Below are 25,084 nucleotides of genomic sequence, written 5' to 3' on the forward strand. Positions count from 1 at the left end.
CATGCAAACTAGTGCTGAATTTTTAGTTTTAGATTCTTGGTATAGATCTGGTACAGATTATTTCTCCTCCATTCTCATTTACTGCCATCTGCTTCCATCTCCAGACATTTGCAATCAGCAAACCGTCATCGTCCTCTTTCAGATGGCATTACCACAGGGCAACCATGTGTGAAATTTTGATCTCTCTTGCTCTCTTTACTCTCACAGACATTAGCAGTAAAACAGAAATTGTTCGAAACATTTAGCAGCATTTGTAGAGAGTTAACATTTCAAGTCAATTACCCTTCATGAGCTCTGAAATGTTAACTATTTTTCTCTCCATAGATGCTGTCTGACCTGAGAATTACAGTGAGACTCAGATAATCTGGCACACTTGAAGATTTTTTTACCGCACTTGCATATTTTCCAAGCTATTGGGCGTTATTTGAAATTAATGCCATACAAACTTTAAATTCATTTTGTTACAAGTTAAACGGTGTTATAATAAAATTTCCACTGAACCTGGTCATTTTAAACAAAGCATAGGAAACCTTCATCGTCCTGCACAGTTTAAACAAAACAGGGACCTTGGTGACTGAAAGGGAGCACAGGAATTGGGCCTCGTGTGAATTGGTGAGCCAAATACCTCACAATGGGGATTTCTGAATAGTTGGATTGCAGATTTTATTCTTTCACTTGAAGTTTTACTCTTGGAGTCAGAGTTGTATAACACAGCAACAGACCTTTCTGCCTAAACTGCCCATGCCAAGCAAGATGCCTTCCTAAGCTAGCCCAATCGGCCTGCATTTGGCACATATCTTTGATAACCTTTTGCATCCATGTACTTGTTCAAATGTCTATTAAATGTTATAATTGTACCTGCGTCTACAATTTCCACTGCCAACCTGCAACCCTATTTATGGAAAAGTTTGCTCCTCAGACGCCTATTAAATCTTTCCCTTCTCGCCATAAACTTATAATCTCAAGTTTAAACTTCACAGATCTGGGGAAAAAGAACTTATTCACCATATCTATGCCCCTCGTGAATTTACAAATCATTAAGGACTGGATCAGAATTTTGTTTCTTTTTTGATTTGCAGCTTTTGCAGTTTTTAATTTTCACAATTTTGTTTTCTCTATCCCTCCTCCACTGCAAATATGAAAATATGTTTGATTTCTAACATTGCCTCATTCTGATGAAAGATTATTTAACACTGTTTCCATTCTCTGCAGATGCTGACCTGAGTGTTCCAACATTTAAATTTGTTTTGGCTTTTGATTGAAATGAAATTCTGATAGTTTTGAAGTCTAATATGTCAACTCTTTATTTAAGCAGTCATTTTGAAACAAAATTCTACCAATTTTTAGTTTCTTCAATTAATAAATGGGCAATTTACAATTAGGGGCAGCACAATGGTGCAGCGGTAGAGTTGTTGCTTTACAGCTGCCAAATATCTGGAGTTGATCTAGGTCAGGGGTACTGTCTGTATGGAGTTTGTACGTTCACCCTGTGACTGGGTGAATGTACAGGGGAAGTACAACGGGATCCGGGGGTCCTTGTTCATCAGTCTATGAAAGTAAGCATGCAGGTACTGCAGGCAGTGAAGAAAGCGATTGGCATGTTGGTCTTTATAACACGAGGAGTCGAGTATAGGAGCAAAGAGGTCCTTCTGCAGTTGTACAGAGCCCTAGTGAGACCACACCTGGAGTATTGTGTGCAGTTTTGGTCCCCTAATTTCAGGAAGGACATTCTTGCTATTGAGGGAGTGCAGCGTAGGTTTACAAGGTTAATTCCCGGGGTGGCGGGACTGTCATATGCTGAGAGAATGGAGCGGCTGGGATTGTATACTCTGGAGTTTAGAAGGACGAGAGGGGATCTTATTGAAGCATATAAGATTATTAAGGGCTTGGACACACTAGAGGCAGAAAACATGTTCCCGATGTTGGGGGAGTCCAGAACCAGGGGCCACAGTTTAAGAATAAGGGGTAAGCCATTTAGAACTGAGACGAGGAAACACTTTTTCTCCCAGAGAGTTGTGAGTCTGTGGAATTCTCTGCCTCAGAGGGCAGCGGAGGCCAGTTCTCTGGATACTTTCAAGAGAGAGCTAGATAGGGCTCTTAAAGATAGCGGGATCAGGGGATATGGGGAGAAGGCAAGAACGGGGTACTGATTGGGGATGATCAGCCATGATAAACATTGAATGGCGGTGCTGGCTTGAAGGGCCGAATGGCCTACTCCTGTACCTATTGTCTATTGACTGCGTGGGTTTTCTGTGGGTGCCCTGGTTTCCTTCCACATTACAAAGACATGCTGGTTTGTAGGTTATTTGGTTTCTGTAAATTGTGCGTAGTGTGCAGGGCATTGATAAGATGGATAGAACCAGCATACGGGTGATCATTGGTTAGTGCGGACTTCGGTGGGCCGATGGGCCTGTTTCCATGTCTAGGTAAAGCTGAATTCATTCATCTTCATCTTTCCAAATTTAAACATTCCTACAGAAAAAAAAAATATCTAGTCTATAATCTAAATTTCTGTTGTCTTCAAGCATTTCTAGGGTTGTTGCCCTCTGCTAAGTGCAAAAGCTGTAGAGTTAGAATCACAACTTGAGTTTGGATATTTGGGGTTGTAAATTTGTCACAATACTTCCAAGTAACATGAGAAGAGTAAATAAAGAAAATATTATTTATTTTAAAATTCAAATCAACATTTGGGCTATTTACAATTTTCCCAAGTTCATTCAACTGTTCATTCTAAAATTCCACTGGCAATTGTAATTTAATGGTGCCTTAGCCTACATATTATTTATTATCCATCTACTGAATGAATGTGTCTATCACCTTTTTAATTGTCTCCTCAAAGGCCCATGATGAAGCTGGGTGAATTTTGATTCATTTCCCTGTGAAGTAATTAACTATGACCTAAAATAACTACTTGAGATCAGATGCTGGCCTCTGGAATAAATATTGCTTTGGCATATGAGCAGTAGCAGAAAGGTTCCTTCACTTAAATAAATGTACACTTTGTGGCAGCTAAAAACTTAGTTTAATGCTGTACTTGTTAAATGCTAGCCTTGTAGATTAATTGAGAGATGGACTTTTTGGCTACAGGGCATGGATTCCATCAGAGAATATCCAGGATATTTGTGTTAATGTTCATCAGCTGGCAGTAAAACGAAGTCTTGGTTGGAAGAAAGCCTGCGATGAGCTTGAATTGCACCAGCGCTTTGTCCGCGAAGGGAGGTTCTGGAAGAGTAAAGCGGAAGACAAAATGGATGAAGAAGCAGAGTCTAGCATCTCTTCCACGAGTAATGAACAGGTACGTTTAGCGTGTAAGGGCACATTTGACCTTTTAATATGGTTGGTTTTATTTACGAGCAATCCGAAGGGTATAAGTTTGTCTTTAAATATACATTGTTTCTTGTTGCCTGAGCAAATAGAAGTTTGGAGACAAACTGAAAAACTAGGTTTGATTCATGAGGATGTTTTCATCTAATAGTTTAGAGCATCATTACTGGCCTATTTTTTTCTGGATAAAGAAAGGGAAATTTAGAGTAGGTTTTTTTTGTACCCAGGTAAGTAGGCATCAGTGTCAGGTGATACTGGGAATGGTTATAATGAATAACTTGCTAGAATTGGTTACACACACTGAATAGTGTACCCTCTATCTGCACACTTTGGATGGCTTTCTGTAATCATATGTAGTCTTTTCATTGACTGGATGGCAAGTAACAGAAGCTTTTCGCTGTACCTCAGTACACGTGGCAAAACTAACAAAACGTTGTACTGTTAGTGGCTGGTGTACTGCACTTCAATTTTGTCAGAAGAGGACAAATAAAGGTTTACAGCCATGGTGGGATTATAGCATTTTACAGGATCTTGAGATTATAGATTCAAATGTTGCCAGTGCAAGTTTTAAATTAATGTTAAATTGGAAGTAGACAAACAGCCAAAAGACTTGCCAGACGTATCAAAATAACTGTCTCACTAATGCCCTACAGGCATTTGCTAGCTACTTAATCCTATACCAGTTCATCTTAAAATAAGAGCATAGTCACTTCCTTTGTACTGTTTCATTCATAGGTGGAGTTTTAACAATAAGTTTAAATAATTTTAAATATTACTCTGCATTGTTCTATAGTCTTCTTAGGCCCCCTTCAGTCATGGCTGACCATAGGGTGCTATTCCCTATATGGAGGACACCTGTGCGTGACGTTGTTCAATGTGGGGAGACTGGTGCACAATTGCACCAAACATCTTACTGATCTTTACATTCTCAAAGAAATAAGAAAGTCTAGCACTAGAATGTTTTTTCCTGTTGGAGATTAGTATTGCCATATCTATTTTCTCCTGCATTGCTTAGTACTGTGGGTTTGCATTAGGGTTCATTATTGCCATCATGACCAGAGTACAGACATCAGGTACTTCCCTTCCTGCTCCCACTTCTCTCACGTTCTCGCTCAGCTTGGAAAAGACCAATGTTACCTCAAATCCATAATGCTGTAAATGTATAATAAAATCTTTAATAACAATGCTGTCAATCTTATGTATGCTAATACCACTCATGTCATGTGTTGTTGGTTCTACTTTTAATTTTGTTCAAAGATACAGCATGGAAATAGGTCCTTTGGCCCACTGATTCCACACTAACTGTTTACCATTCACAGTAGTTCTATATTATCCCCATTTTCCATCCACTCCCTAGAAACTAGAAGCAATTTACAGAGGCCAGTTAATCTACAACCCCACACACACATCTTTGGGATGTTTGGGGAAACCGGAGCACTCAGAGGAAACCCACGCGGTCACAAAGAGAATGTGCAAACTCCATACAGACAGCACCTGTGGTCAGGATCAAACCTGGGTCTCTGGCGCTGTGATGCAGCAGCTCTACCAGCTGCACCACTGTACCACTTGCATGGAAATGGGAAAATCTGTGGTGCAGGCATAAAATGTAAGCTTCCAGCACAAACATACAAATAAATGATAAAGATGGAAAACATGTGTGTATAACCAGCACCAGAGAAATACAGTATATTTGTATTGAAATGACTGACCCCAATGACAGGATGCTGAACCCAAAATCATAACTTGCAATCACTGACTTGTCAGAGTAATTTTGAAATGGTAATATGCCATTATTAATAATGCTATGTTTGTAGTCTTTTTAATATGCGTTTATTTGTATGATCATAAGCATGTAGAATTTTACTTCAAAGAATGTGTGATATGCTTTTGCAACAAGAAATTGACTGACTAATTATAAGACTAAATGTTTATTTTAAATGTTGCTTCACTGTGATCAGGGTAGGTTATTAAAAAGGTATTGCAGAATGTTTTCATTACCTTGACAGCTTTTTCACATCTAGTCCAAGGGGACATTGCAGCTGATCTGAGGTCAACATCTATAAGCATCAAATAATATTTGTTGTACTTACAGCAGAAGAGCACACAAGAACCCAAGAGTAAGAAGTCCAGACGGAGTCAGCATTCAGACGCCAAAGATGAAGTAAGCTTAACCAAAACTATGTTGGTCTGGGATGCTGTAATTGCATCTTTTCTTCGCCAGAAATATCTTGGAGCTGTTTGTTGGTAAATGCGTTTGTTTGCATTTATGTTCGCAGTTGCAGACATAATACCAAAACTTACAATAAATTGAGAAAATCAATTGCTTAGAATTGCATGAAAATTACAGCCAGACTATTTAGTTAAACTCTCCTGTGTTGGTGGTTGTCTTTAAGGCAAACAATGATTTTAGCTTTATCTACCCATTTCCCACCCCACACCTTCATACAGTGCACTCTGCCAGCCCCTGCAGTCTTTTACTTCCCAACAGCTCCTTCCATCTTTCTAATTTAATAGCAATGTGATCTTTGCTTCATTCAGTAACTTTAGATAGCATTCCACAAGCTTCTGAATAGTAATTTCCTTTGCTTCCTGTCCTAAATCTCTCACATTTAATTATGTAGTTGTTGTAGCCTTGTTTAGACTCTTTCACTGGAAATGGTCTGTTTCTATCTTCACTCATTCCTAATCTGTTTAGCAAAATGCTCTTAATCTTTTCGTAACAGTCACAATTTAAAATCATTTTTTGATGGCAAATTGCACTGTATTTGTTTATTTGCTTCAATATTTGACCCTGAGTACATGACTGGATGGAGTATTCCAGTTGTGGGCTTATAAATGAAGATCTTGTGCACTCTATATATTATGACCATATTTTGTATACTTCCGATTAAAACTCTTATTGTTCCATGTGCAAGCTTCTTAAAGTGCAACTCTGAGCTTGTGTTAACTAAAATGTATGGATATCCCCACATCTCTGGATGTTCATACTGGTAAGCTACTTAGCACTAACCCACAAAGTACTGGTAAATTTGTAGTATTCTTGGCCCAAAGGAGCTAAGTGAATGGGCGAGAACTTTGCTGATGAAATAGAGGAAAAAAATGTTAGGTTATCCATGATGCTAGAAAATGGAGAAGCAGTGTGTTTATAAATGGTGATTGATTACATGGTTGAATGAGTCCGTGGTATCCATGTACAAGAATCAAAATTGATATGTAGTTTCAGCAACTGTTTAAGGAATCAAATGGCATGTTAATATTTATTGCAAGAGGGTTTGAATACAAGGGTGAAGGCATCAACTGTAATTATGCAGGTGAAACTGCACCTGGAAGATTGTGCCAGGTCTCTCCTATTTAAGGAAGGATTTACTTGTGATAGAATAAGCACACAAAAAAGCACCATCAAGCTTATTCCTGGGATGCAGATCTCTCCAATAAGAGATGAGCAGACTGGCCCATTCTCTGTCTTGAGAGGAATGAATAAAGAAGCAAACAGTGGCGCAGTGGTAGAGTCGCTGCCTTACTGCGCCAGAGACCTGGGTTCAATCCTGATTATGGGTAATGTCTGTATGGAGTTTGTACATTCTTCCTGAGACCGCGTGGGTTTTCTACAGGTGCTCTGGTTTCTTCCCACACTCCGAAGACATGCAGGTTTGTAGATGAATTGGCTTTGGTAAAATTGTAATTGTCCCAAGTGTGTAGGAGAGTGCTAGTGTACTGGGATCGCTTGTCGGCGCGGACTTGGTGGCCAAAGTCCTGTTTCCGCACTGTATGTCAAGTCTAAAGCGTTTAAATAGGTAGGAGGCCACTTGTCCCTCAAGCTCGCAACACCATTTGATAAGATGATATAAATCTAAACCTATCTAAGAGGGTGCGGAGGCTTAATTGCTGAATTATTTCAAGATGGATGAATAGAATTAATTATTCATGAGGTTCGTGCAGGAAATTGGCATTGAGGTTGGGATTTGAACTTAACTCTGTTGATTATCGATCCAGATCTCTGGATTACAGATCCAGTCATTTAACCATTAAACTACAAACATCCCGAACAAAACCTGTTTTGTTTTTTTTGTTTTCTCTCTCCTCTCATGGTATGTGTGCGCACTAAGAATTTAATCTGCAAAAATAGAACTGGATATGGGAAAGCATAATTGAAATATTTTTAATATGATTTCTTCCTGTTTTAGGAGCCAGAACCTGAAATTGAGGCTGTTAGTTCCAGCCAGGAAATACCTACAGTGCCACCCCAACCAGAGAAAGTTTCAATCGCAACGCAAACAAAGAAGACAAGTGCCTCCTCACCAAGAATGTTGCATCGGAGCACCCAGACTAATAATGACATCCCCTGTCAAAACATGTGCCACGAAAAGTACACCAAAATATTTAATGATTTTAAAGATCGTATGAAAGCGGAGCACAAAAGGGAGACCGAGCGAGTTGTGAGAGAAGCACTAGAAAAGGTACTGGCAATTTTTGTCTCAAATCTATTTAATTTGAAAATTGAAGAAACATTTAGAAATATTCCTAATGTTTTGTATAGGATGAACTAACCCTCAGACATTTGAGACATTCAGCATTAAATGTGCCATTAGTTTGATTAATTATATCCGTAGTGTTTGACCTTTGAACATCATAGAAGAATTACTCGGGAGAGGGAGGGGGGTGGGAGATAAATGTTTTTACACACAGCGCACACACATTTTTCTATTTAGTGAGGCATCAAAAGCTTGAATATTTTTTGTCTTTATTTGGAGAGGGGGAGAAGATATCTTTTACCTTTGTACAATTTAAATTATTATAAAATGCAACCATTTCGCTTGTCAGGAACGCAATAAGCTCTTTGGTCCAAATATAGGCGTCCCATTCCAAAATACTGAGCTTCAGTATTTAAGAAATGTTCCTACGTGGAATAGCAAGTCACATTGGAGTCTTACAGCTGGATATTTCAAGTGAATGTACCATTTACAGAAATACGCTCAAGAAATAGTGGGTCTTTGAAGCCTCATTTTCTGTTCTTGTAATGGTCTTAATTTGAAGCAATAGAAAAGCTTGTGGTTAAAAACAGGGAATGCTGGAAATAGACAGTAGCCCTCTGTTTCCGAGAATTAAAAATGATGCATAATCTGTTAACCACACAGAAGTCACTCACTTCAGACAGCTTCAAAGACAATCTGTCAACTCTCAGCCAACAGAGCATGTGTTCACAACTGATTGGCTGCCTTGAATTTTGCCATGTGGTTTCTGTAAAACGTGGCATCTTCACAAAGAGTCGGGTTTCCCTACCGAGGACCAGCACTGATTTGATGAGAGTGATCAGCAAACTGAGCAGCCATTTAACGCAAACCTCTGCTGTTACTGAATGGAAACTCCAATCTTCCACAAGGGAAAATAAACTGCTGTACGGGCACCTGAATGTAGAAGTCCACCGGAAGACCTGTGGCCTACAGAATAGATGGTGGATGAAAAGAGCACATGGGAGTGATGTCAGTCACATGCGCAGATTGTTCAGTGCTGTACATGCTGTCCAGGGCGCTACCCACTGAGAACCAAGAATGGGGGCAAACATCTGGGTCTGTTACCCAAGGTAAGGGAATTAAAAACCAGTGGGTGTAGGTTTCAGATTAGAGGGGTAAGATTTAATAGGAATCTGAGGGGCAACTTTATCCACAAAGAGGACAGTGGGTATATGGAATGAGCTGCCAGAGGAAGTAGTTGAGGCAGGTACAATAATAACATTTAAAAGACATTTGCACAGGAACATGGCCAGTAAAGGTTTAACGGGAAAGTAGACACAATATGCTGGAGTAACTCAGCGGGTCAGGCAGCATCTCTGGAGAGAAGGAATGGGTGACGAATGAATGAGTACCTCCAGCATTTTGTGTCGATCTTCGATTTAAACCAGCATCTGCAGTTCTTTCCCACACCTAAGGTTTAAAGGGATATGGACCAAATACATATGCGGGTGTGACAGGTGTAGATGGGGCAGTTTGGTGGATATGGGCAAGTTGGGCAGAGGGGCCTCTTACCCTGCCGTATGACTATGATTACGTTTGCTGGAAGGAACATTTTGCTGACCTCCTCAACCTCAACTATACCTGCCAAGATGGCGCCAAAAATCCGTCGACCATTTGTATGCTAGCCACAGAAGCAGATCTGCAATCACATATCACATATTACAATTGCTCCACACTTTTAAATTTCTATCTGTGAGTGGCTCGATAGTAATCATGTATTGTCTTTCCGCTGACTGGTTCGTATGCAACAACAGCTTTTCACTGTACCTCGCTAACTTGACAATAAACTAAAACTGAAACTATGTAGTAACTATAGAGTGGTCTACCTACTGTTGTTGTAGGGAATGTCATTGACTGGGTCCTTCTCAACAACTGTCTCTCAGTGGCTGCTAAGGTGCTCCCCAACTCAGTATGCATACAGAGACATGGTAGACATGATCTTCAGCAGGCAAATGAGTGTCAGAAAGGGAGTGGTATTAGCCATGATTTTGACGTCACTAAAGTCCATAAATCCATTTATGAAGGACTGTGGAACACGCTCATATTTAGCTGCCCTCTTCTCCCTTCTCCCATCAGCCAAGAAGTGTGAAAATGCATACCTCCAGATTCAGAAACAGTTTCTTCCCAGCTGTTACCAGCCAACTGAGCCATTCTATCACCAACAAGACAGCGCTCCTGATCTACTATCTACCTCATTGGAGACCCTTGGACTATCTTTAATTGGTCGTTATTGGACTTCACCCTGCCGTATGCAGGCGGCATTTGTGCTCAGAGGTCGTTGCAATTTTGGCTTGTCTACTGTGCCACATTGTCCTCTGACAATAAAGAGGAACCTGAGAAATATGTCACCTCCCATCATTTTTGGAGCCATCTATGGCCAAAGACAGAATTTGATATATTTTTGTCCCCCACCACCTTCAATATACCATTATGGTCTTTGGTCAGTTGAGGAGTCAGAATTAACAGAAACTCCTGGTCTACTGGGCAACAGTGATTCCTGTCCTCTTGTACATTTGTCTGACACCTCGATTACATATGTCGGTACTTTAGAAGCACTTGTGTGTGCCACGGTGGTGGTATAGTTGCTGCCTTAGTGCCAGAAACCGGTTCGATCCTGACCACGGGTGCTGTCTGTATAGAGTTTGTATTTTCTCCCCGTGATCTGTGTGGGTTTTCTCCAGTTTCCTCCCACACTCCAAAGATATACAGGCTTGTAGGCTAATTGGCTTGGTAAAACTAAATTGTGCCTAGTGTGTAGGATAGTGCCTGTGTATGGGGATTGCTAGTCGGCGTGGACTTGGTGAGCCAAAGCTTCTGTGCTGTATCTCTAATCTAAACTAAATGAGAAACTGGCAAGATATTACTGTCCAGCAAACTCCTGCAAATGAACTGGAAGCATAAGTGAACTAACATCAATTCCTGATACACTGATTCCAGCTCCAGCACAGGAAGAAATTTCTAAGCAGACAGAAACAAATTTGACTATTTGTTCAAACTCTGTGTAAAGAAATGCATCGTCTCGCCTGTGTCCTGGGAATATGTGACCTACAATTGATTGAAGTGAAGGAGGAATGGAGAGGGTGATATTGAGAATCTGTAGTTCAAGCATTGAAAGCACAGTCACCCTGTGTAAATGGTGGAACCACAACATCACAAACCACCTACTGCCCTCTGCATCGTGTTCCAGCTGTGGAAGTCTGTGGTTCCCACAATGGCCACTTTAAGCACCTCTGAGCTCGCAGAAGTGGAGTGGAAGCAAATCTTCGTTGGCCCCACGATTCTGTCCTCAGCATTCAGGTTAATTGGAAGAGTCCTTTTATCAAATGAATGAACAAAAAGGGCAGCATAGATAAAACTTAATGTTAGGTTAGCTGAATCCTTGACCATCTGCTTCTGGGTTTTTTTGGCCTTACTTGCCCTCCCCCCCAAAAGAAAATTCTGCTTTCTCCTTGAATGGATATCACGAGATCGACTCTTTTTTTCAGTTGCTTTTATTTGATTTACAACTTTGACAGGTTTATTTATTCTTTCAATGGGTTTGTTTGAATACAAACGAGCAAGGAGCTTGTTACTTTAGGTACACAAAATGCTGGAGAAACTCAGCGGGTGCAGCAGCATCTATGGAGCGAAGGAAATAGGCAATGTTTTGGGTCGAAACCCTTCTTCAGACTGAATGTTACTTTTAACTGTAAATAAAAATAAATAAGAATTAGTGAATGTTCAGATTGTTGGATTTTTTAGAAACTTGGATTGTTTTCTCTGGTGTGTTGAAGGCTGAACCTTTCTCCCAGGGTGGAAATGTCTAATACTAGAGGGCATAACTAAGATCAGAGGCGCAAAGTTTAAAGGAGATGTGTGAGGCAAGTTTTTCACAGTGAGAATGGTGGGTGCTTGGAATGCACTGCCAGGGGTAGTGGTGGAGGCAGATATGATAGGGATATTTAAGAGGTTTTATGAAAGGCACATGTATATGCAGGGAATGGGGGGGATATGGAGCATGCGGGGGCAGAAGGAGTTAGTTTAAGTAGGCATCGCATTCGGCACAGACATCGTGGGTCAAATGATCTGTTCCTTTGTACCGTTCTATGTTCGGATCTTGTTTATTCAGTTTAGACGATTGACAATAGAACTGTTTGGAGAATTGAACAAAAGTGGTCCTAGTTGAAAATAATTATTGGATGAGTTTAAAATCGAATGTGATGTTTAGATAAATAACTGAATGGGTCCAATTTGTATGTGTGTTTTCCCTTCTTTGCGTTTTCTTATGGAGATAATTGGAAATGTATGCAAAATATTGCATTAAGTTGTGGGAACTGTTTTTATATCAGAGATGTCATTGAAACAGTGGAGCTTCAAATTAACCATGATTGTTCAACACTGACTTTCAGCAACAATAATTCAGTAATTTTAAGTTTTTATATTAATTTAACTTTCTAAACTACTGTTACTACCTCCAAAGAATTCTGAAGTAGCTATACTTGGTTTATTTTACACATCTTCCTACTAAAAAATGTTGAAGATAATATTTCAAACATGATTAGCTCACTACGAAATAAATATTTAAATCCTGATGTACACCAAAGAGCCTTTAGCATTAAAAAAAATCTCATTCTTATCATTCCTATTCTGATTTTTGTTTAAGTTGTTATTTTGTCTTTTTGACTTGGTTGTTTTTCAATGTTCCTAGAAGTCTGTACTTTTGGTGAAACTGTTCTTGTTTTTTAACTGATCTTTAGTTTGCTGAAAGCCAATTCCAAAGGCTGGCCTCCCAGTCAATTTAGGAATTGAAGATCAAAGTTTGAGATTAAGGTGTGAACTGGTCAGTCTCTGGTGTCTAGTAAGGTGCTTCATGGTGGAACAGTACTTTTAAAAGATTAACACGTGTAAAATAATGCTTCTTAAAATGTCTGCAGCTGCGTGGTGAAATGGAGGAGGAGAAGCGTCAGGCAGTGAACAAAGCTGTTGTCAACATGCAGGCCGAAATGGACAGAAAATGTAAGCAAGTGAAGGAAAAGTGTAAAGAGGAATTCATGGAAGAGATCAAAAAATTGGCTACGCAGCATAAGCAGTTCATCTCCCAGACCAAAAAGAAGCAGTGGGTAAGTAATAATAATAATAATAACTTTATTTGTTAAGCACCTTAAAAAACAACCAAAGCTGATCAAAGTGCTGTACAGAAAAAAAATAAGCAAGACATCATAAAACAGGCAGAACAACAGAACAAACAGCTAACACGATGCGCATAAATTACATACGAAAATTCAACAATAAATGAAAAGACATAAAACATGAGTATGAACCACGCAGCAAAATCAAGCAAATAAAGTAAATAAATAAGTCGACACCTTACTGGTCTACAAAGGCCACGGAGAACAGATATGTCTTCAGGAGTGATTTAAAAACAGCTAGAGAAGGGGCCTGTTTAACGTGTAGAGGCAATTCATTCCATAATCTCGGAGCTGACACAGCAAAGGCACGGTCCCCTCTGAGCTTCCGCTTAGTTTTTGGCCCAATCAGGAGCAGCTGATCATCTGACCTGAGAGAGCGGGAGGGTGCATAAGGGTGAAGAAGCTGATATCTTTGCATCTTTTATGACCTGGGTGCTTTACAGGCAAAGGACTGTAACTGTGACTACTCTTGAATGAAATGATCAGAAATGCAGCAGCCAAATTTGAATATAGCAAGTTCTTACAAGGAGCATTGTTATATGGTTAATTGTTATATGGTTATTCTGATAATGGTTAACTCGTTTTTTTATTATTTGTTGGATAGTAAATAGTGACCCTGTCAATGGGATAATGGTTCTGCTCCTTTTTGAAATAATGCCATAGAGTATTGTATGTCCACCTGAGAGAGAAATGCAAACTTGTCTTAAACTGCACAGAGGTTAAATCTCTGATAGTGCAGCGGTACATAAGTGGTAATTTTGATTCTTTTTTTCCCCCTCCTAAAATCTGGAGTGATACATGAATACACAAATTTTTGATCCAGATGAATATAGAACAGTACCGCACAGAAAAAAGTTTATACGGCCCTCAATGTCTGAACATGATGCCAAGTTAAACTAATCTCCTCTGCCTGCATGTTATTCATGACCCTGTTTCTTCCACTACCTGTCTCCAAGTAAAATAAAAAGCAAACTTATCGTACAACTTTCCCCCTCTGACCTTAAAGGTATGCATTGTAGTCTTTAACATTTCTATTCTGAGGGGGAGAGGGAAGATTCAGGATAAAGATGCTACCAAAATTCTAAAGATGTGATTAAAGAATGGATAATTCAGGCGCCTATCTTGATGTGCAGATTTGTTTTCATTGGCAGAACGATCTTTGATGTTACTTGGTCTATGTTTTGCACAAGGTATAGTTATAGATGGTATTTATAAACTAGGTCCCATAATTGAGACATTGCAGAAGCTGGATGCTGAAATATAACCTGCTGAAGGTTACTGGGTGGTTCAGACAGCATCAGTGGAGGGAAGTGGACAGATGATGTTTCAGATCGAGACAACTTCAAGACTTGAGTAGAGGGGTTGAAAGATGTGAGGGAAAAGGGTGGAGAAGGAGATGGCATTTGATGGGTGGATCCAGGTAAGGAGGGTTTATTGGCAGCTATGAAAAGTGTGGGAGAGAAGGAAGGAGATGGTCACAGAGTCTGGAGGTGATAAGTGGAAAAGACAAAAGGCTGGAGATGGTATCTGCACTTCTCAACCCAATTGCCTCTTGCAAGTTCCCAACCATGTCATGTAGACCATTTAGACTTGGACATACACCACCCCATTATGGTCATTAGAGGAGGTATTCTAAGCTTATTTTAAACAAAATCATCACCGCATTTACCACTTCTCAAAGGGCACATAATGGAATACTTTACTTTTAGGCACAATTAAATTCTTTGCTTGTTTCCCCCTGTATACAAATAGCAGCCACCTACGGCACTGACAAAGTTACAAAGCATGCTGGCTCCCCCTTTTGTTCTCAGCCCCCCACAGCGGTTCCCCTATGCTAGGCCCCCATTGTCTTTTGTCCCCAACCCCCCGCCCCCATTGTCCATTGTTCTCCCCCCCCACCTCCCTCACGGTGATCCCCCCACGACGGGTCCTCCATTGTTCTTCCCCCCCCCCCCTCACGGCGGTCCTCCATGCTCTCATCAACCATGGGTCGAACCGCAAGGCTTCACCACCGGCAAGGCCCCATCATCACGAGGCTTCACTGCTGTCGACGACCCACTTCACACCTCCGTGGTACCGACCCGGGCCCCAGCCGTGGGCTCCGTCGGCTGCTCCGCCGACCCGGACTCCGACCCACGAGGCGGGCTCCTTCTTCCGACCCACGAGGCCCTCGGCCGGGCCCCGACCCGGGCTTCTAGGCATCGATAAAGGCCTCTGGCCGCGTTCCCAGTTCACAACAAAATGCCTGCGATGCAGAGATCTGCAAATTTCAATACTTAAATATGAAGGGTAGATGCATGTCCTTGGTTATCCTGTTAATCATTTCATGGAATGTCAAGTTTTTGTCGATTATGGTCACAGTAAAATGTAATATATTCTGTCCCTCATTTTGTATTTACTGAAAACTGCTAAAGTTAGATTAAAAACTGTCCTGAAAGAAAATGCATCTTTAGCAAACTTATGATTATACAAATAATACATTAAATGCATTGTCTTAACTGCCTGTCAGCAGATCACTTTTTGGGGGGAAACAGAGGGGGTAGACAGGAAGTGTGAGATCCAAAATTATTCCTGTCTGACAGCATAATTATAGCTATATATCTGTAGAACTATGGCTGCTCAGTATTTGGCATAAAACATGTGGCAAATTTAATCACAGAACTACATCCATATATTTTGTTAATGTAAGATGCCTATTAAAGCATGCCAAAAATATATGGTGTGAAATCAAGGAAGTTAAGCAGTTACATTTTATAATTCATTGTTTTGGTCTCAGTTAGAGTATTGTAGCCAACTCTGAATGCTTCATAGATCTTCAATTACAGGGAGAAAATAGAGAAGTGTTATTTCTTAGTAGATGGATAGCTAAGGATAAATATAATAGGAATTATTCAATATTATAAAGGATTTGATGAAAGATTTGACTCCTGGCATCCTCTGCTCTAGGTGTCAGCTGATTTACATCGGGGAGACTAAGCGTAGGTTGGGCGATCGTTTCGCCGAACATCTCCGCTCAGTCCGCAATAACCAACCTGACCTCCCGGTGGCTCAGCACTTCAACTCCCCCTCCCATTCCCAATCCGACCTCTCTGTCCTGGGTCTCCTCTATTGCCAGCGTGAGCAACAGCGGAAATTGGAGGAACAGCACCTCATATTCCGCCTGGGGACCTTGCGTCCAGATGGCATTAACATTGAATTCTCCCAATTTTGCTAACCCTATCAGTCTGAAAGAAGGGTTTAGGCCCGAAACGTCGCCTATTTCCTTCGCTCCATAGATGCTGCTGCACCCGCTGAGTTTCTCCAGCAATTTTGTGTACCTTTGATGAAACAGATTCCAGTTTCCAAAGTGACAATAAACAGCGGATATGAAGTTGAGATTATAGGTAAGAAGACTTAAGATAACATAGCAAGATTCAATCAAGATGCATTATCTGAAAGGATGGTCGCTACAAATTAAATAATAACATTGAAAATTGATTAAATGCTTGAATGGGAGACATTTAGAGAATTGAGATAAAGGGCAAAATGGTTAGTTTAAAAGGACCAGCACAGGGCAAGTGTGAAATTTTTTTGTGCTGTTATTCTATGATTCATGGGTATGCAGGCAAACTTGTCTTGAAGTATCCTATGCTCAAATATTTATTTGAGGAAGAATTAAGATAGTATTACATTTCTCAGAAAACAGACTCCCCTTTGCACCATAAGTGCAAGGAATACATTAATGTAGTATGCACCAGGCTCTGTGAGAGCTCCCCAACCACATAAACTAGCCTACTTTAGGTTCAGGGCCCATTTTGGCAATCAAACTGTAATCTAGGTTAAATGTTTTTGTTTTGATTTTAGTGAGTGCAACATTTGTGGGATGCCTCCCTTCATATGCTGGGTTAGAATGGATCATGTTGAAGAAGCAGCAAACATAATCAGGCCACCTTGGTTATTCCCTCTTCTCCCCTCCTCCTGTTGGGCAGAAATGGTAGGGCGGTGGATGTCCACATGGTTTTGCGTAAGGCAGTTTATAAAATCTCCCTTGGTAGGCTGATCCAAAAGCCTGATCCAATTATTTAAAATGTATGGATTAACAGCTGCTTGAAGAATAGCTATATTGGAATTTGAATATTAATAATACTGTATTAGTGAATGAGCTGAAGATGGAGTGTTTTGCTCGTTCAACTAAGTAAATTTTGTGGACAACTCTATGCTGAGTCAGGTGACCAGATGGATTATTGAGCAATGTACAAAAGTCAGTTTACTCACATGTATTTAAAGAGTGTGGTAAAATACCACAATCATCTGTAAGAAACCAGATGACTACAGAAAAAAGCAGTAAATGGAGGACGGTTACTTTAAAAGAAAGTGCATGATGTTAACTTCGCTCACCTGCAACACTGGTGACCTGCAACACTGGATTTATAACTTGGCCATCAGTGTACTTTCGTAGACAAAACGTGCTGGAGTAACTCAGCAGGTCAGGCACCATCTCTGGAGAAAAAGGATAGGTGCTATTTCGGGTTGGGGCCCTACTTCAGACTGAACGTGGAGGATGGGGGGTGGGGGTGCTGAGATGAGAAAAGACCAGGACAAATCAGGACTGGCTGCAAATGACCTTGGGCAGGGTGGTGCCCTGGGTGGCCCATTGTTGGCTGGGGAATGTGTGATCTCAAGAGTGAACTGGTAAAATGACGCGGGTGGAGGAAGAGGGCAAGGAGGATATGGGGGAGGGAAAGGGGTGGTGGAGTGTAGGTAGAAGTTTCTTCAATTTAGAGCATTCAACGTTCGTGCCATTGGGTTGTAAACTGCACTGCACTTTCCTTCTGTGGATTTATAACTTGGCCACCAGCGCCCTCTAGAGGCAATATTGTGGCTTGCATCCTGGCATTTTTTGACAGCTCCATTGAAGTATTTATATTTAATCACATAAGGGCAGGCAACCCCAGTCTTATAGCCATTCGAGTTACTGAAATATGCCCTTGCAGAATTCATTAATTACTCGCCAAAAATACGAGATACTAAATAAAATGTTCTCATAGAATTTACTTGGGGCAAAAATACTAACGGTGAATAAGAAATACAATGCAAAAGAAACAATAAATTTAGTTTCCTTTTTAAACTTAAGCAAAATTTCTTGACACCTGTGCAGAATTTTTTTTTTAGCATGGTAGCTTCATTTTGCTGTCTAGCAGGGTTTACTACATGTGTTGTCCATATTATTTATCTTCAAGATATCTGAAAGAGGCCAACAAGTGTGAGTGAAATTTGTAAACCTAAACGACCACAAAAAGAAATTTCACCGGATGCAAGTAGTGGTATTTTGCAAAGGTTTGATGCTGGAGAAAGAATTTGGACAAGAGCAGCAGCTGTGGGGTTTGTGCTTCAATCACAACTGCTGGCCACCTAAGAGTCTGAAGAAGGGTCTCGACCCAAAGCATCGCTTATCCATGTTATCCAGAGATGCTGCTTGATCTGCTGAGCTACTCCAGCGCCTTATAAGAGATTGTCTTGTCAGTTTCCAAAGCAAATTTTGTAACTTTCCCCCAGAAGTTATAGGACTGTTGAGGGGAAAACAAACATCCCTTTGGAGTGCATTTTCACATATGACATGGGATTCAGTGGGAAAAGGGTTTTGTGCGAAAAACGTGATGCCTGTGGTTTGCTGGGCATGCAACCCATCCATACCGGGGGGCAGGGGTCTCCTGTACGATACCATCACATTGTTTGCATTGGTTTCATTTTTAAATATCAATTCTCATCACTACACCATCATAATGCATGGCCTGTCAGAATGGGATATAAATTCCTGTTCTTTAAAATTGATCAAACTACTTGACATCACAGCGTAAAATTATACTTTGCACTTTGTAAAGCAAGATGAAATATGTTAGAAGAGATTTGGGCCATTTTTTGGAACTATTTTTCACCTGAAAATCTGGTGTTGGGAATACATTGTAAGTGATATTTTCTTTTGCTTCCCTCTAGTGCTACAACTGTGAGGAAGAAGCCATGTACCACTGCTGCTGGAACACCTCTTACTGCTCAATCAAATGTCAGCAGGAGCATTGGCATGCCGAGCACAAACGAACCTGTCGTCGGAAAAGATGAAAGTTTTCCTTCCTCAAGAGCCATACTAAGAAACAGTTCCCTTTTCACAGACAGTGCTGGTTTTATTTCAGAACCATGTTTCTGTGAATCTTGCTTTCCATTTGCACCAGCATTTTAATCTACAAGCTTAGTTTCCCCCACCCCACCCACTATAATCAGAGAGCCGAACCAAGATGGCCTGTTTCAATTGTAACCAGATACCTTTTTGTGTGTGTTTTTAAATTCTTTTACATCAGTGGTCATGTGATCAGTACTTCGGGACAGGGTTGACATAGCAGGTAATAAACCTGCTTTAAAAAAAATAACTGTTAATATTCCCCAACTCTGCTTTTTTATATTTTTCTTACGTATGCTACTTTTATTAATAAAAAAATGAATGTTGATCATGTATTAAAGCAGGGAAATGGGATTTCTAATGAGCTGGACCTTAGAGATGGAATGAACATTTAGTTCTGGTTTTGTAATTTGCACATTTCTTTTATTTCCTAACCCAAAAGAGTCCACACGCATGTAAAATTGCCAAATACTACCTTTATGTACCAGTAGGTATGAACAGAAAGATTACAGTAAATTTTGCTTTCTGCACCAGTGTTCACTGAATATCTGTGCGGCCGTCTGTCTTGCAGTTAAATTGTATAAAATAAAATGAAGCACTTAGTTTTCTCAGCAGCTATTAGATTTTTGGATCGTATTTAGCTATTGCTGCCTGTTTGCTTACAGTCCTTGTCACCTTAGACAGAATTACGTAACTGCATGTCAGTCCATTTATAAAAGGCATTGTGATTGTGGTGGGTCTGTACCTTGCTGAGTGTCTGGTACAAAACATATACAAGTAAATGTTTTGTGGTATTGCAGAAAATGGAAAATAATTTAAATATAGAATCATTCCAAAGGCTGTTTAAACCTTTTACTAGTAGCTGCATGAAAGTACGACACGTGTAACTTTGACTGTTCTGTTTTCATGTCTTGGTGACACCATTGCACCTTCAAGTTATGTAGTATAAACACTCTGTTAAACATGACTGTGGCCTGATTTTGTTTTAAATTATCACTAAATTTACTTGCTCTGGATTGTTTTAGATGCGTTAAAATCAATTCATGGCTAAATATAGTTGTCATTTGTAACTCCATCATGTACGGTTTAGCCACTCTGCACATTTATTCATTTTAGTGTGGCATCACATGGCAGTTCAATTAGGACATGGCAAATTTTGGGCTTTTTTGTAAGTTTTTCTTACTGGCAATATATTAAATCATCTGTGTTTACATTGGGCAATAAATGTATTTCAGAGATGTACTTTGAATGTTTAACTTTTGGTGTTTATTTATATATAAATATATAAAATAAAAATAATTGGCAAGGACTGATGCAATGTCGTCTTCCCATCTGGAGAGGTGGGTCTACTTCAGTTAATAATTATTTAGGTGCATTGTAAATATATGATTTAAATCCATACAAGTAGAAATATTGTCCTGTAAATCTTTCAATGCCGGGTGCGAAGATCTAACCATCTAAATTTTTAATTTGTTTCATGAATTTCTACAAAGCAGATTTTAGTTGCTGTGGCATTTCAAAGCAGCACATTAACACGGTTAATTTGTTTTATTTGTGCCAACCCAATGCAAAAAAAATCTTCTTTACATTTTTTTTGTAATGTTCCCCCGTCCTCACTCGTCCATTTATACTACACCGTGAATTCTATTTGTAATACTTTTAGGCAAGTTGCATTTTCTTCTGGACCACATCTGTAATTTCATAGAGACATAGATATTTATGGCTCTGGACACTCGTGACCCTTCTAATGCTTTTCAAACTATTGAATATAGTTGAAGCACTTTAAATAAAGTGTTTAAGAAGGAACTGCAGATGCTGGAAAATCGAAGGTAAACAAGAAAGCTGGAGAAACTCAGCAGGTGCAGCAGCATCTATGGAGCGAAGGAAATAGTCAACGTTTCGGCCCGAAACATTGACTATTTCCTTCGCTCCATAGATGCTGCTGCACCCGCTGAGTTTCTCCAGCTTTTTTGTGTACCTTCCACTTTAAGTAAAGATTTGGTTAGAGTGAATCAGAATTATTCAGAACTGAACCAGGTTTTTTGATTTGAAATATTAACTTTTACTGTCACTACATATCCCAATTTCCTCAGTATTTCCAGCGTTTTTTATGTTTTCATTGCTTTGAATATTTGGCAAGTCAGAGCCACCAAAATAAATAAATGTGAGGTGTTGCATTTTGGAAAGTCTAACATGGGCAAGACCTACACAGTGATTGGTAGGGCTCTGGGGAGTGTTGTCGAGCAGAGGGATCTAGGAGTGCAGGAACACAGTTCCTTGAAGATGGAGTCGCCAACAGTCAGGAAGCCAGTAGGCTTTTGGCACATTGACCATCATTCAGAGTATTGCGTATAGAAGTTGAAAGGTCATGTTGCAGTTATATGAGACGTTGGTGAGGCCGCACTTAGAGTATTGTGTTCAGTTCTTGGCAACATGTTATAGGAAAGATCTTGTGAAACTGGAAAGGGTACAGAGAAGATTTATGAGGATGTTGTCAGGACCTGAAGGTCTGAGCTATAGGGATTGCTTGTGGAGGCCAGGACTATTCCTTGGAACGCAGGAGGATGAGGGGTGATCTTATGGAGGTATATAAAATCATGAGGGGAATAGATCAGGTAGATGCACAGAGTTGCCCAGAGCTGGGGAATCAAGGACCAGGGGACATAGGTTTAAGGTGAAGGGGAAAAAAAATAATAGGAATCCAAGTGGTAACTTTTTCACACAAAGGATGGTGGGTGTATGGAACGAGCTGCCAGAGGAGGTTGTTGAGGCAGGGTCTATCGCAACGTTTAAGAAACAGACAAGTACATGGATAGGCCAGGGTTAGAGGGATATGGGCCAAATGCAGGCAGGTGGACTAATGTAGCTTGGGCAGGTTGTGCCGAAGGGTCTCTTTCCACACTATCACTCAATGGCTCTATAAACCTATGACAGTCTTGCAGTAAAGGTTTCCATTGACGTTTATTTTTTAAAGTTCTTAAGCATCGAGAATGGTTGTCAATCAAAGATTCTACCTAAATTTGTTGAATTTAAATTTGTAAATTTTTAGGATATTTTAACACACCTATTTGAAGTTTTGCAGTTTTTCAATTTTTGCAACACGTTCTTTTATAGATATAGAATTATAGAATTGTACATGAATGTTAATTGTAAGACCTGTTGCTGGTAACTTATTCTTCAGTGATCCATCCTGAATTCATCATTCCAAAGTCAGATGCAATGTAGTATTTTTGTCTTCACATTCAACCATAGCTGCTTTATCTTTTTCTTTTGTGACTCCCCAATTTTATTTTCTGTATCCGTCCCCATAGCATTCGGGCAGCACAGTAGTGCAGCGGTAGAGCTGCTGCCTTACAGACCTGGGTTTGATCTTGACTACAGGTGCTGTCTGTACAGTGTTTGTATGTTCTCCCTCTTACCGTGTGGGTTTTCTGCGGGTGCTCCAGTTTCCTCCCACACTCCAAAGACATCCAGGTTTGTAGGTTAATTGTTTTGGTAAAATTGTAAATTGTCCGTAGTGTGTAGGATAGTGTTAGTTTACGGGGTTATCATTGGTTGGCACGGACTTGATGGCCCGAACGGCCTGTTTCCACACTGTACCTCTAAAGTCCAAAGTTCTGTTTTACAGTCTCATTAGATTTGTTAACTGCAACACTTATAGACTGAAGATACTTTCTGCCAGACATATACCTCTTTTATTTTAAACTTTGCTTGTTATTTTATTTCCCTGGGAGGTAGACAAGCAGTTCTTTCTTAAACATTTTATTTCCCTGGGATGTCGTCACTGAACATTCACATGTAAATTAGCGAGCAGCCCCACAGCAGTTGCAGTATTTTAGTTACCAATAATGAAACCCGAGTAAAATACCCATTGTTCTATTTTTATTTACGATTGAAAAGCCTAAAGAGAATGGCAATAAACTCTGGGTTTGGGAGTTCCACACTCCCTAGTATAGAGCAGTGGCTGGACAGCACTTAAACGGCATTTACCAATGTAAAGTGGTGCCTAAATTATTGATAACATTTTCACACTTACTTTGGCACCCTGCTGAGATGGAATGTTCTATCCCTGACGTCTGGTAGTTGTCATTAACCTAAAATGTTTTTAAGAAATCCGTACCCTAGCTATAGGTCACTTTTATCTATTGTTCATCCCTTCTCCCCCTAGAAAAAACTAGGAGCTTCTTTAAGGCAGTTGTTTGGCATTTAAGTGACAATAAGAGTCAACTTAGCAGTAATCCTGGTTTGACATAATCCTGGCCATCAGCTTGTCAAGAGCAGCAAGTTTACAAATTTATTGTAGATAGAATTTCTTATTGTTTATAAACTCACGAGGGGGCATTAATTGGGCAAATAGCCGCAGTCTTATATTTTGGGTAGGGGAGTCTAAAATGAGAGGCATTGAAGACAAGGCAGGGATGGGATACTGAGTTGGATGATCAGCCATGATCATATTGAATGGCGGTGCAGGCTCAAATGGCCTACTCCTGCACCTATTTTCTATGTTTCTATAATGTTTTTCTCTGGAACTGTAAAGCTACAATGCTGTAAAACTATTCTGCACAATGAAACTATTCTGCACTCTGTTTTTCCATTTTCACTGCCTGTTACACTTGTGTATGGCATGATTGCACTCATATAAGTATAGTCTGATTTAATTGGATACCACGCAAACAAAAGCTTTTTACTGTACCTTAGTGCACACAACAATAATATAGCAAGACCAATTTAAGGTGAGAGGAGGAAGATTTAAGAGACCCGAGGGGGAACTTTTTAATCACAGACCATGGTGGCCGTGTTAAACATGCTGCCAGAGAAGTTGGTAGAGATGTGTACAATTACAACTTTCAATTTACTAGACCGGATGTGGATGAGAAGGTTTTGAAGGGATATGGGCCAGGCAAGGGAAGTGGGACATGCTCAGTTAAGCAACTTGGTCGGCATGGACGAGTTGGCCCAGAGGGTTTTTTCCCTGCTGTGTAGGTCTATGATTCTATATGTAGATTTATTGAATAAATAAAAGCACACGACTTTATGATACTTGCATTTGAAACTATTCTGTACCACCTGTGCAGTCCGTGTATCCCTTAATTACTGTAATCAGGAATTATTGTAATATTCAGGAATATATAAATCTCTGAATGAACTCTGATCACTGGGTTGGAGGATTCTGAAGTCTCACGATCTCTCAGTGCCGAGCTTTTTTCTTCCTTCCGTCTATTTAATTGCAGTAGATCACCTCAAAGCCACCTTGTATTAAAGACCAACATACGATATGCTTTCCTAACTCCTTGCCCCATTACATGGATTACAAGGACACGTGAACATTTGAATATTTCCCAGTTTGTCGCCATTTAAAAAATACAGTACTCCAGTTTTATGTTATTTTAATTGTTTACGGTTGGCTGAATAATATGTATCCTTTTACAGGTTTCTGGTCAACGAACTGAAGGAAGCTATTGCCGTGACAAAACAAAAACCAGAGAGGTGAAAGAAACCAAGTGAACTGAAAGCTGAGAAAAATCAGGTAGTGTGCAGTGATAATAGAATAAGGTGAAACTTATCATTGCAATCAATATTAGACACAACTGAAACCAAGACGAGGCAAAATGTTTTGTAATTCAAAATTGAATCTTTCATTGCTGCCTGGGAAAGACCCACGACTTGACAGTTGAGGGCAGTAGTGATCTAGACAACAACTGTCAGAGTCACATCAGTGCTACAGTTTACTGGAGGTAAATCTCTGTCTCCAGCAGACCCCAGACAGTGGAATAGAATCACCCTTGAAGAAACTCGATGTAACTATTCCAAGCATTATTTCCAAGGGACAAAACAATTTTGAAATATGAGATGAAAAGTAATAAAAATACAGGGAAAATGTCGCCTTATAACGTTTATATTTTTGCAATTTGAGAATCTTATTGCCCAAG

The 25,084-nt window shown here is 40.0% G+C and overlaps 1 protein-coding gene across 8 annotated transcripts in view; it reads left to right on the forward strand.

The window, feature by feature from the left end:
* zmynd11 (zinc finger, MYND-type containing 11) overlaps positions 1-20,409 on the forward strand; it is a 129,854-nt gene extending 109,445 nt beyond the window's left edge. For 7 of the 8 annotated variants that reach the window (XM_055664642.1, XM_055664628.1, XM_055664655.1 and 4 more), the window contains 5 exons: positions 3,088-3,295; positions 5,417-5,485; positions 7,509-7,781; positions 12,749-12,934; positions 18,977-20,409. In XM_055664642.1, the coding sequence (XP_055520617.1) occupies positions 3,088-3,295; positions 5,417-5,485; positions 7,509-7,781; positions 12,749-12,934; positions 18,977-19,099 (859 nt within the window). In that variant the 3' untranslated portion in view covers positions 19,100-20,409. The remainder of the gene's footprint in view (positions 1-3,087; positions 3,296-5,416; positions 5,486-7,508; positions 7,782-12,748; positions 12,935-18,976) is intronic. The other variant, XM_055664648.1, reaches the window with a different exon arrangement.
* Positions 20,410-25,084: the final 4,675 nt, after the last annotated feature.

This window comes from Leucoraja erinacea, chromosome 2, assembly GCF_028641065.1.
Source record: "Leucoraja erinacea ecotype New England chromosome 2, Leri_hhj_1, whole genome shotgun sequence".
NCBI lineage: Eukaryota > Metazoa > Chordata > Chondrichthyes > Rajiformes > Rajidae > Leucoraja > Leucoraja erinaceus.